The sequence below is a fragment of the Peromyscus maniculatus genome, chromosome 19 (assembly GCF_049852395.1).
Source record: "Peromyscus maniculatus bairdii isolate BWxNUB_F1_BW_parent chromosome 19, HU_Pman_BW_mat_3.1, whole genome shotgun sequence".
NCBI classification, from domain to species: Eukaryota; Metazoa; Chordata; class Mammalia; order Rodentia; family Cricetidae; genus Peromyscus; species Peromyscus maniculatus.
In genome coordinates this window covers 28,695,259-28,714,499 of record NC_134870.1, presented here as the reverse complement: position 1 = coordinate 28,714,499, position 19,241 = coordinate 28,695,259, and the positions used below count along the sequence as shown (strand labels likewise).

Here is a 19,241-nt window from a genome sequence, read left to right as displayed (position 1 = left end):
TTAAGAATTCCAATCAAATTCAAAAGTTAAATAACACTATAATACTTTCGAATACACAAACATAATAAAGAGCAAAGGGCACCTGTTAGAATAAGAACAATAAACTACTACAGGGTTGAAAAATAGATTTGAGCCCTGCCTATGCCCTGTATTTCTCATTATGGTCCCTGACTTCTTCCTGGCATACTTGCTTAATGTAAAGAAAACATTGGCTCTATTTCATTTTTACTAGTATTACTACTACTACTACTACTACTACTACTACTACTACTACTACTGTTATTATACATAGCATGAAGAATGAACTACTAATTAATATCTATGATGACAAGAGTGACGGGCAATGAAGATGGCTAGATCTCCAGTATTCTTTAAATGAGATGCCTTGAGAGGCAAAACAAATAAATTTCATGCTGAAGATAGAATCGTAAATTGACAGACTACATCAGTGACATCACCAGGCATGGAATGTAATCCAGGATTTTGGTACTTACATTCTCCAAGAACTCTTGTTGGACTCCACTATCTCCAGAACCCAAACCAGGAGGAACACTGGGGCTGAAGGCCATGAGGTCTGTCTTTGGTAGGCCTTCTCCAGAACACACTCTCTGCCTCCTTTGCTGAGAGTAAGACCAGCTCCCCACCGCGCTGGAGCACACCAGCACCGGCTTCCCAGATCCACATGCGCCCTCAGTGGGCAGCGCTGAGCACCGCAGCGCTGTGTATAACACCAGTGTGAGCACCAACAGGCTGGACACCGCACAGATGGCTATGATCAAATACACATTGACATCCACTATGGATGGTTCAGAGGCTGCTGTGCCCGCCAACGCCCGTGAAGAGGCCTTTGGTGCCGGGTTGCTCTCAACCAGAGAAACCAACACTGTGGCTGTGGCAGTCAATGGAGGCTCACCATGGTCCTTCACCAACACCAATAGGCGCTGGCGCGGTGTGTCCGCTTCATCCAGGGCGCGCGTGACGCTGATCTCACCCGTGTACAGACCCACACGAAACGGACTGCGCACACCACCAGCTCCAAACTGCAGCTCATAAGACAGCCACGCATTGTAACCCGAGTCTGCATCTACAGCTCGTACCTTCGCCACTATGTGCCCTGAACCCACTGACCTAGATACAGTCTCGCTCATAGACCCGCCGGCTCCCACGGCTCCGTGGGGCAGCAGCGTGGGCGCATTGTCATTCTCATCCAGCACAAACACCTGCAGAGTCACATTGCTGCCCAGGGAAGGCACACCAGCATCCCGCGCGCTCACTTGGAACTGCAGCAGCTCCAGCTCCTCATGGTCCAGAGGCTGCAGCGCGAACACCTTGCCGCTCTCAGCGTGCACAGACACATAGCTGGACAGCAAGCGCTCGCCCACCCTCCTCTCCACCAGCGAGTAGGACACCAGCGCGTTCTCCTGCGTGTCCGCATCCATGGCCGACACCGTGAAGATGTGGGCGCCGGGAGGGTTGTTCTCCTTCACGAACACCGTGTATTCGGGCTGCGGGAACGTGGGCGCGTTGTCGTTCACATCAGCCACCTCCATGGACACGCTGGCTGTGGCCCACAGCGAGGGCGAGCCACCGTCCCGGGCTGTCACTACCACTTTGTAGTAAGCGGTGGTTTCTCGGTCCAGGGCGCTGTCCAGCACAAGCGAATAGTAATTCTTGAAGGTGGACACCAGCTTGAATGGGACATAAGGGTTCAGGGAGCAGGTCACCTGCCCGTTGACAGTTGAGTCTGGGTCTGTCACGCTGATTAGGGCGATAACTGTCCCCAATGGGGCATCCTCTCGCACAGGGAGTGATAATGATGTTATTATTAACTCGGGAGCATTATCATTGACGTCTAGGACTTCAACTAAGATTGTGCAGTGACCGAACATTGGAGGACTGCCTTTGTCAACTGCTTCTGCTTGAATCTTCCATAAATTAGTTTCTTCAAAGTCTATTTTTCCACTGACTTTAATTTCTCCACTTACTGAATCGATATGAAAGGTGGCTTCTGTCTTAGGGGAAACATCGGTTGCAAAGGAGTAAAGAATTTGACTGTTTGGACCTTCGTCCAAATCCGAGGCATTTAGTCTGATCACCAGGGTTCCATTTCTTGCATTTTCCACCAGCTTCGCCCGATAGATTGCCCTGTCAAACACTGGAGCGTTATCATTTGCATCCAGCACTGTGATGTGTAGTTCCAAGGTGCCTGTGAGCTCGGGTTTGCCCCCATCCGTTGCTTTAACCACTAAGTGAAGCTCAGAAGATCGTTCTCTGTCTAAAGGTTTTTTTAATACTAGTTCGAGTGGTTTAACCTGCTCATCTGTGGTTGGTACTTCCAGGGAGAAATACTCATTGGGACTCAGTCTGTAAGTCAGCAGAGCATTGGTTCCGATATCTGCATCTGAAGCGCCCTCTAGTGAAAAACGAGAGTCTAGAGCTCTTGTTTCCGAAACAAAGAAATTCTTTTGTGTGGTTGGGAACACAGGCGGGTTGTCATTAATGTCCCTCACCTCCACCTCCACGTGGAAAACCTGCAGCGGCCGGTCCACGATCACCTCCAAATGGATGCTACACTCTGCGCTCCGCCCGCACAGAGCCTCCCGGTCGATCCGAGAATTCACAAACAAAATGCCATTCTGCAGATTTACCTCCAGAAGGTCCCCGCGGTCCTTGGACGCCACCCTGAACAGGCGGGGCACCAGCTCTGCCAGCTCCAGCCCCAGGTCCTGAGCGATGCGGCCCACGAAAGTGCCGTGTTTGGCCTCCTCCGGAACAGAGTAGTGGAGCTGGCCTCTCCCTGCCTCCCAGATTGTAAACAGCAGAAGCAAGAGTAGCAGGCACCAGGATCCCTGGCAGTATATCATGGCGACAAAGGACATATTCTCTTTTAGATTTTTTTTTATTATTATTATTAGTAGTATTCTTGCTCAATGACAGTCGCAACAATGTGGGTGCTGTTTATAGTCTTTAAAGCTCAGGACCAGCTTCTTTCCGGTCTGCAGATGGTCTGATTTTCTTCCGTTAGCGCTCTTGCTGGAGAACAACGGCATCCTGTGGCTCAAAGTGTAAGTGCAATTGCGCTCTGCGATCTTCTTCGCTTACCTGGCTTCGGAATGTCTTCGTATTTGTGTTTTTCTTTGTAGGCTTCTAACTAGTTCACATTTCAGTAGACGGTAGCTAATTCAAGGTTGCCTTGTCTTAGACTTATAGTTCCTAGAGTAGTTTTGTCTTCTATATAGACATCTAAGAACATACTACTGCACAAACTATATTATCGTGCAAAAGAATATGGACAAGTTGCATTTGTACTGGCGATATGGCTTTCAAGAGATTTTTTTTAAAAGTGTAACATATAAAATGCCTCGTATCCAACCTAAGACTTTGTAATTGTGTTTTGCTGAATCTTTTTAAATGATACATTATTCTGATTATTTGACTTAGCTCTATAGAGAATAATTCAAGATGCAGATTTTTCTATGTTACCACCACAACACAATGGGATTTCAATTCAATACTAATAAGCTATTTACTATTTTATCTAAATAATTCTCTATTTGATGTTGATGAATTTACTCAGCACTGATTGTGGGAAATTCATAGCATATTTGTAAGGTTATCTCGTTTTAAAGCTTTTGTTCAGTCGCTATATCTGTTTAGGGTGAATGTTATTTCCATCATATTGGTAAACTTCAATGTGAATTATACTTGTTGCTTACTTGGAAAAATTAATTAATTTTCATCCAAAAATAATGCCAGAAGTTCTAATTATATTTATCTGTTTATAATATTTTCTTAGAAAATTATGTGAAGAGTCTAGAATATAAAAGTTATCCTAAGTCTCATTCACTCAATTTTATTATCGCGTTTTTATCTGAGATACAAAAAATATATTGGAATTTACATAGAAGACTTACAGATGACAATGAAGTTTATCAGTATTGCATTAAAGAAGAAAACGTTTTAATCATTCTCAAGACTGTATGGAACCAAGTAATCAGCATCTGAATCTTGCCAGTAATATTAAGTCATTGAAAAAACTCAAATATTCCCCCCATTAAAAAGTGATTGTAGGTGGATAAACAAGATAATCAAGTTTGTTTTCTTTATGTGAACTTCAGTTTTTATTTGAACACACAAATATTGACTTAATGACTATGAATCTATACCAAAGATATTTAGTTCAAATTACCTGTCATTGTTGTTAAGATTTAAGACATAAATCCTAAACTAATATATTGCATTGTTAAAAAGAGAAAGAAAAATTGAGCCTATTGAATCGAATAAAGTTAGAAAAAGAAAATAATGAAGAAAACCTTTAATCTCTAGTTTACTGATTAAAATGACCCAGTGTCTTTTGGAATGACTCCATGCTAAAATGAAGGTCCATTACTATTTTGGATTGACGGATTATGCCACCAATAAAGTACATATAAATTGTAATATTTAAATTTGTGTGCATGAAGGTTTGCAAAACTAGTTAGGGGATCATGAGAGAGGTAGAAAAGTTCTTAAGAAAGGTGAGAAATAGAGCAGGTACTGCAATACACATAACAAGAAAACAGAAAGGCAGATAAACTAGGGACTGAGAGGGCACCAGCCAGATAGAGAGAGGGATAAGAGGAAGGGGAATGTATGACAAAGAAGTATAATGATGAATTGTGAAGATGCAATTAGAAAGCCCCTTACTTTGAATGCTAACCTAAACACTTAATTAAAAAAATTAAAAATGCAATTTGTAACGTCCTGGAGTTACCAAGTTTTCATGAATCTAACAATTATAGTATAACAGTAAATCAATGTGTTAGTAACATGTCTTAAATATGATCAAGCCAGGTGTGATGGTACATGTCCCAGATCCCTGAATTCAACAGGCAAAAGGATTGAGAAATTCAGGGGTTATATTAAGATGATGTGAGAGGAGACTGTGGAAAGAAGAGAGAGAATGAAAGAAAGAAATAATTAAAAGACACAATTTGAGTTTCTTAGGGGGAAATCCTAATTGGTACTTAAGAGAAAAGGGAAAGACTTAGCTTTATATTTGTTTTAACTAAGCTATTGGCTGTATTTCTTTGGTTGTATACTCTAGATATTGTTCTGAGTTTAATCACAGATGGTCTTGTAAAAAATTGATAACATGAAAAAAGATGAATAAAAATAATAATAAAGTCACCAACCTGAAGAATACACAATAACTCAGTATGTTTACACCTATTAGAAATGTCAAATAAACATAAAAGCAAAGATATCTGCTATTATACATATATACACGTGTATGAGCAAGGAAAGAAAGAGAGCAAGAGAGATAAGAGACACAGAAGAGACATGGAGAGACAGAGACAGAGAGGTCCTCTTTCTAAAGCTGACAGCAAAGCCAGGTGTAATGAATAGGTCATGCCTCTAATCCTGGCACCTGAGAGGCTGAGGCAGGAAGCTTGCTCTGACTTTGAGGGCAGCCTGGACTATTGTGGAGCTCTGCCTCAAAAACATACAATAAAATAAAAAATTGGAGATCAAACCAGGATATCTTCACTATGATGGTTAAGATATCTCTTAATTTTTATATTACAATACTTGAATTATATTAGTTTAAATCAGTACATTTAGAGACATGCACAACTGAGACATTATGATTAATATGAGCTCTGACTAAGGGAAACAGGAAATTTTGATATGATTTCAAGTCTAAGGCATATATTTCATAAATGTATTTGATAAAGTGGCCAATAAATTTTTAACTTAACATGCATTTGTCGTCAATAATCTCTAAAATTTGGCATTCAGACTGGCCATGGAAAGCTGGCAATTGAAGACCATATTGTGTTTGCATTTCTGCCCTGATTTTTGTGTTGTCAAACTTGCCTAATGATTGTCAACTTTTGTTGGAATATATTTGTAAAACACAGACTGAATAACGAATTCATAGTAAATGGGGACGGACAAGAAATTCCTATGGATAAGAACTGAAATGGTGAATATTAGGTGTTTTGGTCATGTTGGAATTAATTTGAAAACTGAAGCCATGAGTTAGCAGATAACCACTAGTTTCAGTAAAGCATAATTGATAGGGTATTTTCGTCACCGTGTCTATTAGTTTATTCCTCTGGAGGAACGGAACTTATAGAACATTTATTAGAATGGCTTGGAGACTGTGGTCCAGCTAGTCCAACATGATTGTCTACCAATGGAAGGCCCAAGAATCCAGTAGTTATTCAGTCCATGAGGCTGGATGTCTCAGCTGGTCTTTAGTATACACCAGAACCCTGAAGAAGTAGGTTCTAATACCAGGGAAGAAATGAACTTGCCAGTGAGAACAAGAACAAGCAGGCAAAGAGAGCAAGCTTCCTTCTTTCATATCTTTTATATAGGCTGCCACCAGAAGGTGTGTCCTAGATTAAAGGTGGATCTTCCCACCTTTAAAGATCTGGGTTAAAGGTATATAGTCCCACCTCAAAAGGTGCAGGCTAAAATTGGGTCTTCCCCCTTTAAATGATTTAACTAAGAAAAAAATTTCTTGCAGGTGTACCAAGTTGATAGACTTTTAGGTAATTCCAGATGTAGTCAAGTTGACAACCAAGAACAGTCATCATACCATGTAACTTATCTTGTATATCTGGATATATATAACCCAATACCACTCAGTTTAAGATGGCAAGATAAGTTTTTAAACTAAAACAAATACCAGAGTAATAAAAAATTGAATATAATTGAATTTACTTTTCCCATTTTAATACTAATTTAGACTAAAACAACCATTTCTAATTTCTTTAAACAAAAAGAATGAATGCCTGCATGTAGAAGATACTTTGAAATCATGTCAGAAGAAGATAAAGCTTTTTTGTTGTAGAATATTTTGATTGTACTCTGACACTCCCAAGACTGCCAAAAAGTTGAACATTGAATCAAAGGGTGGAGTCAACATTCAGCTGGCCAGAATAAACCATAGAGTTTTTGGTGGACCAGGATTAGAATAGAGAGACACAGGAAGGAATAGGGAAGGGCTTAGAAAGATTCACCCACTTTTCAATCTGGAAAGGTGAAGAGGCAGGATCAACTGATCATGCCTCCATTGCTCTTTGGATCTAGCAGGTTTTTACCCCACTATTTGATTCCTGGGTTTTATTTAATAATAGAACAATATAAATAATCACTTCACTTTTGTTGGTGGTGCTGTTCTCCATTTTTAAAGGTTTATTTATTTTATTTTTCATGTATTAGTATTTTGCCTTCATATGTCACATGCATCATATGCATGCCTACCACCCATAGAGGCCAGAAGAGAGCATCAGATCCCCTGTTACTGAAGTTACAGATAGATGTGAGCAACCATGTGGATGCTGGGAATCAAACCTAGATGCTTTTCAAGAGCAGCAAATGCTGCTGAATCATTTCTCCATCCTTAAGAGAGTTTTTTGTTTGTTTGTTTGTTTGTTTGTTTTTGTTTTTAGTAAGGATCTCATAATTTGCTCTGACTGTCCTGAAACTCACTATGTAGACCAGGATGGCCTCAAATTCACAGAGACCTGTTTGCTTCTGTCTCCTGAGTGCTGGGATTAACGATGTGTACCACCAAAGTCTGTGAGATAAAGTTTTTAGTAATTTCACACAGTTCCCACTCCCATCATAACACCTTACTCAAATTGAATGAGCTCATACATAAATATCACAAGTTGCTTGGGATTTTCTAGTAAAGGAGACCATTGTGAAGGGTTCTTGGATAAGATTATGTCAATTGCTACAAATACCCTAATTCTAAAATAAAAGTGAATAATGCATACTGGAACAAGGACCAATACTACAGAAACAAAAAAAAAAACATCAAATAAGAAAATGTTAGCACTCAACTGGCACTCTAGCTTACTGCAATACAGACATGTGCAGTTGCTGAATATAAAGTAATAGTCTATGACATACATAAGGAGCAAAATAAAATGCTAAACATTCTCACTAAAAAGGGGGAAAAGTTATGAATCCTATGAATCAGTGTAGTATTTTCTTAATGCAACTGTATCAAACCAAAATTTAACTGGAGCGGGGTGTGGTGGCACACACCTTGAATCCTAGCACTTGGAAGGCAGAGGTAGGAGGACCTCTGAGTTCCAGGCCAACCTGGTCTACAAAGTGACTTCCAGGACAGTCAGGACTTCAAAGAGAAACTCTGTTTTGAAAAACTGGAGAAAAAAACTACTGAGCTTACAAACATGAAGAGATACGTGGGGGCTGGAGAGATGGCTCAGATGTTAAGAGCACTGACTGCTCTTCCAAAGGTCCTGGGTTCAATTCCCAGCAACCACATGATGGCTCACAACCATCTGAAATGAGATCTGGCTCCCTCTTCTGGCCTACAGGTATCCAAGCAGACAGAACACTGTGTACATAATAAACAAATAAATCTAAAAAAAAAAAAGAAGAGCTATATGGAAGAGAGCATATGAGAATAAAAATTACTGCATCCTAGACACAAGAATTCTACTGAAGAAAGCTTACGCGTTCATAATAGTTACACTAAAATTACACATTTCAAGCAGAGGATTGGACACTGCATAGGTGGACATCATAAAAATACTTCTGAAATAAAGCATATTTGAAAGCATTACTAGAAATGCTTGTGCATGATGGTGCTCAAAGAAAATATAATCTGGGACATATTTGTCAGAGAATAAACAGAGAGAAAATTTATTTCATCAAGCAAAATATGAAAAAAAGTAATAGCCCACCTTCCCGGAAGTGTCTCTTCCAGCAGAATGAGTTTCCGCTCCCACATCGGCCACTGGGCAGGGTGTAAGACTGGGACTGAAGGCCATGAGGTCGGTCTTGGGTGGACCCTCTCCAGAGCACACACGCTGCTGTCTCTGCTGAGAGTAAGACCAGGTCCCCACCGTGCTGGAGCACACCAGCACGGGCTTTCCAAGTCCGCACCCGCCTTGCATGGGCACTGTGGAGCAGCGCAGCGCGGCGTACAGCAGCAGTGTGAGCACCAACAGGCTGGACACCGCGCAGATGGCGATGATCAGGTACACGTTGACATCCACCAGCGATGCCTCCCTGTCTGAGGACTTGGACAACCCCTGGGAAGAAGCTTTTGGCACCTGGCCGCTCTCCACCAATGACACCAGAATGGTAGCAGTGGCGGTCAATGCGGGTTCGCCATGGTCCTTCACTAACACCAATAGGCGCTGGCGTGGCGCATCAGCTTCATCCAGGGCGCGTGTTGTGCTGATCTCTCCTGTGTACAGACCCACACGGAACGGACTGCGTGTTCCCACAGCGAGCTGCAGCTCATAAGACAGCCACGCATTGTAACCAGAGTCTGCATCCACCGCGCGCACCTTTGACACCACGTGTCCAGCACCCACTGACCGCGACACAAGTTGGCTAAATTCGCCAGCAGGTCCAACTGTCTGAGATGCTAGCAGCGCGGGCGCATTGTCGTTCTCATCCAGCACAAACACCTGCAGAGTCACATTGCTGCCCAGAGCAGGCACACCAGCATCCCGCGCTCTCACCTGGAACTGCAGCAGCTCCAGCTCCTCATGGTCCAGAGGCTGCAGCGCGAACACCTTGCCGCTCTCCGCGTGCACAGACACATAGCTGGACAGCAAGCGCTCGCCCACCCTCCTCTCCACCAGCGAGTAGGACACCAGCGCGTTCTCCTGCGCGTCAGCGTCCATGGCCGACACCGTGAAGATGTGCGCGCCAGGCGGGTTGTTCTCCTTCACGAACACCGTGTATTCGGGCTGCGCGAACGCGGGTGCGTTGTCGTTGACGTCAGCCACCTCCACGGACACGCTGGCTGTGGCCCACAGCGAGGGCGAGCCGCCGTCCCGGGCGGTCACCACCACATCATAGTTATCTACAGTCTCTCGGTCCAGAGTGTTGTCCAGCACAAGCGAATAGTAATTCTTGAAGGTGGACACCAGCTTGAATGGGACATGAGGGGTCAGGGAGCAGGTCACATGCCCATTGACTCCAGAGTCTTGGTCTGACACGCTGATCAGGGCGATGACAGTACCCAAAAGAGCGTCTTCTTTCACCGGGAGAGACAAAGAAGTAAGAACTATTTCTGGTGCATTATCATTTTCATCCAGGATTTCCACAAGTACAGTGCAGTGAGCAACCATAGGTGGATGTCCTTTATCGGTAGCATCCACGTGAATTTCATAATTGTTCCTATCCTCAAAGTCAATAGCACCATTTACTTTTATCTCTCCAGTTTTTTCGTTTATTAGAAATTTCTTTCTTATGCTAGATGAGGTCAGAGAGCTAAATGAATACTCCACTTCCTTGTTCATTCCTTCATCTGTGTCGGTAGCATTCAGCCATATCACTAACGTTTGATTCTCTTGATTCTCAGACATCTTAACTTCGTAAACAGATCTGTCAAACACAGGAGCATTATCGTTAGCATCCAAGACCTGGATCAACAGAGAAACCGATCCCGTAAGCTCGGGTTTGCCTCCATCCGTTGCTGTCAGTGACAACTTCAGCTGAGGAATTTCCTCCCGATCTATCAGTTTTCGAAGAACAAGCACTGGGAACTCGCCTTTGCCTTTTTTGTTTACAATATCAAGGATAAAAAAATCATTTGAACTGAGTTTGTAAGTAAGCATCGCGTTCTCGCCGACATCTGCATCAGATGCGCCTTCTAGTGGAAATCGAGAATCAAGCAGTCTAGATTCAGGTACCAAGATCTTTTGTTCTGCTACAGAGAACATCGGAGGGTTGTCGTTAATGTCCCTCACCTCCACCTCCACATGGAAAACCTGTAGCGGCCGGTCCACGATCACCTCCAAATGGATTCTACACTCCGCGCTCCGCCCGCACAGCTCCTCCCGGTCGATCCGAGAATTCACAAACAAAATGCCATTCTGCAGATTTACCTCCAGAAGGTCCCCGCGGTCCTTGGACGCCACCCTGAACAGGCGGGGCACCAGCTCCGCCAGCTCCAGCCCTAGGTCCTGAGCGATGCGTCCCACGAAGGTTCCGTGTTTGGCCTCCTCGGGGACGGAGTAGTGGAGCTGGCCGCTCCCTGCCTCCCAGGCTGCGAGGAGCAGAAGCCAGAGCAGCAGGCGCCAAGCTCCATGGCTCAGGCATCTGGACATCACCACAGATCCATTCTCTTGTCTTAAAACTCCATGGATATGCCATCTGGGATGCACACGCGTTCTAACATCTTCTGGTCGATTTCCTAGTCTCATTGTTTTTTAATCGAAACGCTGAGATCTCCGAATGTAACTACTTCCTAATCCTGGAGAAACAGTGAAGTATGCCTTTGTTCTAAAAAGCTACTTATTTTGTGGACGGCAGCGACATCCAGTGGCTAAATGTGTAAGTATACTTCTATGCGTGCAATTTTTCTTTAATTCACATCTTTGACTTGTTTCTGTGGATTATTATCTCTATATACACGTAGTACCTCATATTACATCTCTTTAACACGTGTTAATATTTAATGCAGATCCATAGTGCAACTTTTTCTTCAATGTGAGACCACAAGAGGTGATTCCTTTCTTGATTGGGTGATAATCATATGGTTGATTTTTGTTTTGTTTTGGTTTGGTTTGGTTTTTGGTTTTTCAAGACAGGGTTTCTCTGTGTAGCTTTGCGCCTTTCCTGGAAATCACTCTGTAGCCCAGGCTGGCCTCGAACTCACAGAGATCCGCCTGGCTCTGCCTCCCGAGTGCTGGGATTAAAGGCATGTGCCACCACCATCCAGCCCATTAACATTCTTATATATGTTCCTAGTAACCAAGCAACTTTGTCTTCCCATCCATTAAACTCTCCATGTGCCGTTTCCCACCTTCATAATATTGTCTCAATAGTGAGAAGACATTGTGTAAATTATAACACATTAAAGCCTGGGGTGCTCCTTTGGAAGAATGAGTACTTCATAAGTACAAACTATTCTCAGACCCCAGTTTGGACACATTTGTTTGTGTGATGTTTATGACCAAATCTGGCTCCTCTCAAGGAAAAAAAAGTATTTCCTTTGGAAAATTGTTATTCTCCAGGAGCTAACCTCTGGCTAGTATGTGGGCTGAAAGGGAGAGTTCTTGTATTTAAGAAAATGGAAATGGGTTACATGGGGAGAAATTTTATTTTATTACATTTTACGTTGACTAAAGAATCTCATTTTGAATAGAGTAATTGACAAATCCGTGACTACCGCTTTCAAAGTTTACTACAGGAAATGTGTTGTTTCTATCTTTTCAAACTTTTGAGTAGTCTTTGAGTTTCTGTGGTCAAAGGTATGCCCATCAACACCACTTACCTTGAATTCAGAGTTGTAATTTCAAATGCTTCTGTTTGAAGTTGTTTTTTCACATTTCTTGCACCATTTGAGGTTGGGTTCAAGTATTTGCTTTTTGTTTTGTTTGGTTTGTTTTCTTGGGGGAAGAGTTGAGGCAGGGTCTCTTTACATAGCCCTGGTTATCCTCGAACTCACTTTGTAGACCAGGCTCACCTCAAACTCACCCAGATCTGCCTGCCTCTGCCTGCAGAGTGCTGAGATTAAAGACATGTACCTCACCACTCCCGAAAGTTCAATTGTTGGAATACATAGTATAGACTGAGGGGGGCTACCATTGTCGTTTGCATCCAAGACAGTTCTGTCTTTTAGAGCTAATGCTTTGCTCTTGGTAACGATAAAATGCATTCCTTTTCATTCATGTCTACATTGATGTAATTGGCAAGTTAGCCTTTTTTTACAGTATCCACACCATCTCCCAGCTTATAGGCTTCCATCATGTGCAAATTTCAGAACTTGTGAAATATCTTTGAGACTGATTCATCTTTGGGCACATAAGAAAGCGTAAGGGAAGTAAGACTGAATAAAGGCTGAGAAATTGAAAACAGAATGGTGATAAAACACACATTGTTGTTCTGCTGACAGTGTCAGCCTCTGTAGCAACTTCACTCAAGCTAAGATGGAATTATGAAACCCAAACTGAAGTGTCTGTTACTCCAGTTCTTCCTGAATTTTAGTTTGTCAAGTGCAAATGAGAAAATTAAAAAGTAGCTTGGGCTACACGTACAGTTATAGAACCTCCAATGTGAAAGTCACAGATTATAGTTTCAAAACATTAAGCATTTAAGGACATTGAAGATATGTTCAGATGCTTGTCTTGTAGAATAGTGAATTTTTTTAAACTTTCAAGACTATTAATTATAGGAGAATTTAAAAGATTAAATCTTTACATCCCAAATTTTTAACCACTAAACTAAAAACAGTTAATTTTAAAAAATCACTTTCTGAAGAAAGAAATTATTAACTATTGGAAGAGACTGATTTTTCAAATATCACAAGAGAAATAGTTCAGAATTGTATACATTATAGAAATCAGTGTTGGTAAACATTTTCTTATAATTTACATTATAAGAAATTTAGGGATTTTTTTTACATTCATTGAAATGATAGTCATATTTATACTCTTTGATAGAATTATATTTCTGGTTTTGGGGACAGAGTTTTGTTTGGTTCTGGCCTTTTCCTTTTTTGAGACAGGGTCTCTCTGTGTAGCCCTGACTGTCCTGAAACTCACTATGTAAACCAGGCTGGTCTCAAACTCACAAAGATACACCTGCCCCTGCCTCTTTGCTAGGATTAAAGGGGTGCACCACCATGGCCAGCCTAGAATCGAGTTTCTAAGTAGAAAAGAGGTTTTCTATGACTCCCTGGTTGTTACATGTCTCCATCCAGAGAACAGCTGAAATGTTATATCCATGTTAACTGAACGACTACTAAGCCATTGTGGGTTGTTTTTGTTGGTTGGTTGGTTGGTTGGTTGGTTGGTTGGTTGGTTGGTTGGTTTTTGGGGTTTTGTTTTTCACAACAAATAGTTTTCAAGTGTTATAGAAGCTCAGCATTAGCAATTTGATTCACACATTATGGTTTTAAAATAAAATGATGTCAACAGTTAATGGATGTGCAACTACTTCTAATAGGAATGTGCAAACACAAATCTTGTCCTAATTTAGATATCTGCAATTTTAAAAACTCTGGTTGAATTGTAGAGAAGGAAAAACAGTATTTAAATATACTAACAAAGCAAGAAATTCTTCCATAAAGAAATAACTACATGAATAAATGCAGTTCTACAACAACTCACCTTCTCATAAGAGTCCAAAGAAACAGATGGTTCTCCAGATCCATCTGCAGATCCAGGACATGGAGGTAGACCCGGGCTGAAGGCCATGAGGTCGGTCTTGGGCGGACCCTCTCCAGAGCACACCCTCTGCCGCCTCTGTTGAGAGTATGACCAGGTCCCCACCGCGCTGGAGCACACCAGCACGGGCTTCCCCGGCCCACAAGCGCCCCCCATGGGCGCAGTCGAGCAGCGCAGCGCGGTGTACAGCAGCAGCGTGAGCACCAACAGGCTGGACACCGCGCAGATGGCGATGATCAGATACACGTTGACATCCACTAAAGATGAATCTGGCACTGTAGCACCTACAGAGGACCGTGACGAGACCTTTGGCGCCTGGCCATTTTCCACTAGAGACACCAGCACGGTGACTGTGGCAGTCATCTGAGGCTCACCGTGGTCCTTCACCAGCACCAGCAGGCGCTGTCTAGTCCCATCTGCCTCCTCCAGGGCCCTAGTGGTGCTGATCTCTCCAGTGTACAGGCCTACACGGAATGGGCTGCGTGTACTGCCGGGCCACGACTGCAGCTCATAAGACAGCCAAGCATTGTAACCAGAGTCCGGGTCTACAGCGCGCACCTTTGCCACCACGTGACCAGGATCCACAGACCTGGGCAACAACTGATTGAACACTCCATCTGCACCGCCTGTCCCAGACCCAAGCAACACCGGAGCATTGTCATTCTCATCCAGCACAAACACCTGCAGAGTCACATTGCTGCCCAGGGCAGGCACACCAGCATCCCGCGCGCTCACCTGGAACTGCAGCAGCTCCAGCTCCTCATGGTCCAGAGGCTGCAGCGCGAACACCTTGCCGCTCTCCGCGTGCACAGACACATAGCTGGACAGCAAGCGCTCGCCCACCCTCCTCTCCACCAGCGAGTAGGACACCAGCGCGTTCTCCTGCGCGTCCGCATCCATGGCCGACACCGTGAAGATGTGTGCTCCAGGCGGGTTGTTCTCCTTCACGAACACCGTGTATTCGGGCTGCGCGAACGTGGGCGCGTTGTCGTTCACATCAGCCACCTCCACGGACACGCTGGCTGTGGCCCACAGCGAGGGCGAGCCGCCGTCCCGGGCTGTCACCACCACCTTATAGTCAGCTGTGGTCTCTCGGTCCAGAGCGTTATCCAACACAAGCGAATAGTAATTCTTGAAGGTGGACACCAGCTTGAAGGGGACGTGAGGAGTCAGGGAGCAGGTCACCTGCCCGTTGACACCTGCATCTAGATCAGTCACGCCGATCAAGGCGATAACTTTCCCCAGCTGTGCGTCTTCTTTAACAGGGAGCCAGAGCGTTTTGACATTCAGCTGTGGAGCGTTGTCGTTAGCATCTACAACTTCCACAAGAACTGTACAGTGTCCAATCAGTGGTGGGGAGCCTTTATCACGTGCCTCTAATGGAATCTTATAAGCTTTACTTTCTTCGAAATCAATAACTCCTATAACTGTAATTTCTCCGCTCATAGCATCCACGTGAAACTTGGATTTTATATCTGGAGAAATGTCACTAGAAAATGAGTACATAACGTCACCATTCACGCCTTCGTCTAAATCTGAGGCATTGACTTTGATTACCAACGTCCCGTTTGGAACGTTCTCTGGTAATTTCACCGTATAACGAGACCTGTCAAAAAATGGAGCGTTATCATTGACATCCAGCACTATGATGAGTAACTGAACGGTGCCGGTCAGCTCCGGTTTGCCTCCGTCGGTGGCCGTGAGCAATAAGCGCATCTCCGCAGCTTCTTCTCTGTCTAATGGTTTCCGCAAAACAAGCCCAAGAAGTTTCACCTGTTCGTGGTCAGGTGGAACATCCAGAGAGAAATGTTCATTGGTGCTCAGTCTGTAAGTCAGCAGAGCATTGGAACCGACATCTGCGTCTGACGCGCCCTCTAGTGGGAACCGCGAGTCAGGCAGTCTGGACTCCGGGATAAACAGGGTCTTTTGTGTGGTTGGGAACACGGGCGGGTTGTCGTTAATGTCCCTCACCTCCACCTCCACGTGGAAAACCTGCAGCGGCCGGTCCACGATCACCTCCAAATGGATGCTACACTCCGCTCTCCGCCCGCACAGAGCCTCCCGGTCGATCCGAGAATTCACAAACAAAATGCCATTCTGCAGGTTTACCTCCAGAAGGTCCCCAAAGCCCTTGGAATCCAACTGAAACAAACCAGGCACCAACTCGGGCAGCTGCAGTTCAAGATCCTGGGCGATGCGGCCCACAAATGTGCCGTGTTTGGCCTCCTCGGGGACGGAGTAGTGGAGCTGGCCGCTCCCTACCTCCCAAACTGTGAGGAACAGTAGCGAAAGCACTGGATGCCAGCCCTCCGGGACTACTCCTCCTAAATACAGCATTTCAGGAGCTTGGTATTTCCGATTCGCTTAAATTGCCTCCGAACGAAGAGAAGCCATCTGATTCTCAATTTCACCCTCCCGTGTTCACCATTGCTCACCGGAGTAAAAAAGAATGGAGCGTCCTTTCTCCTGGGAAAGGGATGGCTGTGCTTGTCTTGAATCAGAACGAATAAGACGGCCAAGAGCGACATCAGGCGGCCCAAAGAGTAAGTACATATCCGTCGAATAGACATTGAGCCATTGACTTGCAAAATCTTACTTTACTCTCTGAATTTTATCATTGTTGAAACAGAAAACCACCTTTCTCTTCCTGGAGATACTATTAGAGGACTGAGCTCTGAAACTACGAAATGCCATAATTATAGTTCTCTTGTGCCTGAGAAAACTGTCCACATAACTTTAAATTACTGATGAAAATGGAGTGGCAATTAAAAGTGATCAGTTACACAATCACAAATATTAAATTCGAAAATCACTTTGTTCTGTAACTCAGGATCATCCATATTCCTAAATTTCAGATCCTGATGTTACAGACTGCTGTGCATCACTATGCCTAGGGAAGCTAGGTGCCCAGAAATTTACTGATCAAAAATAAACTTTTTCATGCTAGATGAAAGAAGTCAGTAAATATATTAATGAAGTAGTTTCCTTAAGTAATTTCATGAATTGTAAATGTGTAAAGTATTTCTAAAATAGAATTTAGTTGAACATCCCTCAAGGAGAGAAAATATTATATATATTTCTCTTTATTAATATTTATATAACCTGTTCCCACCATCATTATTTATTTCTATACCTACATACTATGGTTTTCAACCATTATCATATGCAAATAGCAATCTCTCTCTTCTTTATCTCTTGTACAGCTTGTATTATATTGTCCCATAATGCATTGCAATGTCAGTATTGTTCATTCAGGGTTTAGGGAGAGTTCTGCTTTTGAAGTTATGCTTAGGATTCTTTTCTGCCTAGGCTCTGCTTAAGAAAAGCTCTTTTGAGTTCTAGTCTCTCATTCAAACATGTAAATTGTTTAATTAAATCTATTGTTCATCCTTTTGGGCTCTAAAAGCAAAATCATGGACATTATTGATAGTGATTGAAGTGATTAGTTGCCAAATACAGTGTTAGATGATATAAAGGATCTCAAATGCCAATTATAATTTGTAAAAACAATTAAAATTTAGAAGATATCACAAAGTCACATCTGAGAGTCAGGTAGAAGTCAACACAATAGGAAGTGTAAAATCATTTCCACAAAGAAAAGGCTGCACAGTCTATTCAAATAGTGAAATAAGCATACATGTACAGAAATCCAAATGTCCTTAAAACCAAGAGCTAAAGTAGAGCATTTCATGTAGAGCATTTTGATAGAGAAATAAGATGCTAGACATAGACAAGAATTATAAAAAATGTAAAACCAACCACAAAAAGAAACTTGCTTTCTGATACCTTTCATCTGGGAAAGGATAAAATCTAGTCATAACTGATTACACGGTGTCATTATGTCCCTAACAGGCTATAAGAATCCAGAGTCTCAGAAACCTCTAATTCATGTCCATTAAGTCTAACCATTCTCTTCTGAGGATTGTGCTCAATATCTAATTAGTATGTGATGTCAGGGCAAGTGGAACAGATACAAGATGCAAAGGGAGAGAAAAGTTCTAGAATTTAAACATTGAAACACAAAAAGTATGTTAGATTTTTTTAAAGATTTTCTTCCAAAAAGCAAAACATGTCTACATGAACTAAAGAATCCTCATTATTTTGAGTATTTTATAGTGAAGATTTATATATTATATATCCGTCTACAATGGGATTGGAATTGGAGTTACTGAACACAGCATTCTTGATATTTAATTTTTTTGTTAAATCATATTAAATGTAAACTCAATGTAAATTTTTGTGAGGAGGGGCTAGGATTTGAACATGCCATGAAACATTTTTTATGAAATACACCAACTCATACACAAAAGATTAACACAAATTTACTGTATCACCAATTCAAGATTAGCTGATGTTTATCAGAATAAAGCAACTATTGACCAAAGATGTTCAAATATATTAAATTATTGAAAATACTGTAAAACTTCTGTACCAGTAAAATAAATTAATTAATTAAACATGAAATGGTTAAAAAAAAACTGCCATATCCCAGCACTTGGAGGACTGAGACAGAAGGATTATGAAGTTTAGGTAAATTGAAGATACATCGTTGACAACATTTAAAAAAAAAGAAAGAAAGAAGGAAAAGGAAGAAGGAAATCAAAGTTAATAACTTTAGGGTGTATTGAAAACAGCCTCACATATTTGTCTTCTCACCATTTTGCTTTTGTAACGAGGACTATGGGGGTCCAGCCCCTCGATAGTCCCCTCCCAGGGTCCGCGGAAGGCTCTATCAACCAGCAGAGAATCTTTAAGGTCGGTAAATCAGTCTATGCACACAGAGTTCTTTGGTCCATTCGCTTTAATTCCTCTGGCATAACATCCTTTATACTCAGCTTCAGTTCTGTTCTCATGTCTAGCTCCTTTCTTGCCTGATTTCTCTCTATATTTATCTACTGTCCCCTCTAGGTTCTATCTTAATTCCTTCATCTAGTTCTGTCCCTTCTAGGTTCTCATCTATCTAGTTCTTTCCCCCATCAGCTTCTCTCCCGTCTCCTTCTCTCTCATCTGGCTCTTTCTCATCTTGTTCTTTCCCATCTGTCTCTTCCTCATCTTCCATCTCGTTCCTCTAGTCCTCTC

At 42.6% G+C, this 19,241-nt stretch overlaps 1 protein-coding gene across 9 annotated transcripts in view; it reads right to left on the bottom strand.

Annotated features, from left to right (window-relative positions):
- LOC102915851 (protocadherin alpha-C2) overlaps nucleotides 1-19,241 on the bottom strand; it is a 261,085-nt gene that overhangs the window by 186,148 nt on the left and 55,696 nt on the right. Inside the window, exon 1 of one of the 9 annotated variants that reach the window (XM_015989470.3) lies at nucleotides 14,106-16,753. The exons of 6 other annotated variants lie outside the window; for them this stretch is intronic. In XM_015989470.3, coding sequence (XP_015844956.2) covers nucleotides 14,106-16,499 — 2,394 coding nt within the window. In that variant the 5' untranslated portion in view covers nucleotides 16,500-16,753. Of the gene's footprint in view, nucleotides 1-494; nucleotides 3,518-8,714; nucleotides 11,498-14,105; nucleotides 16,754-19,241 lie in introns of those variants that run through there. 2 more of the 9 variants (XM_042263914.2, XM_015989471.3) reach the window with 2 other exon arrangements.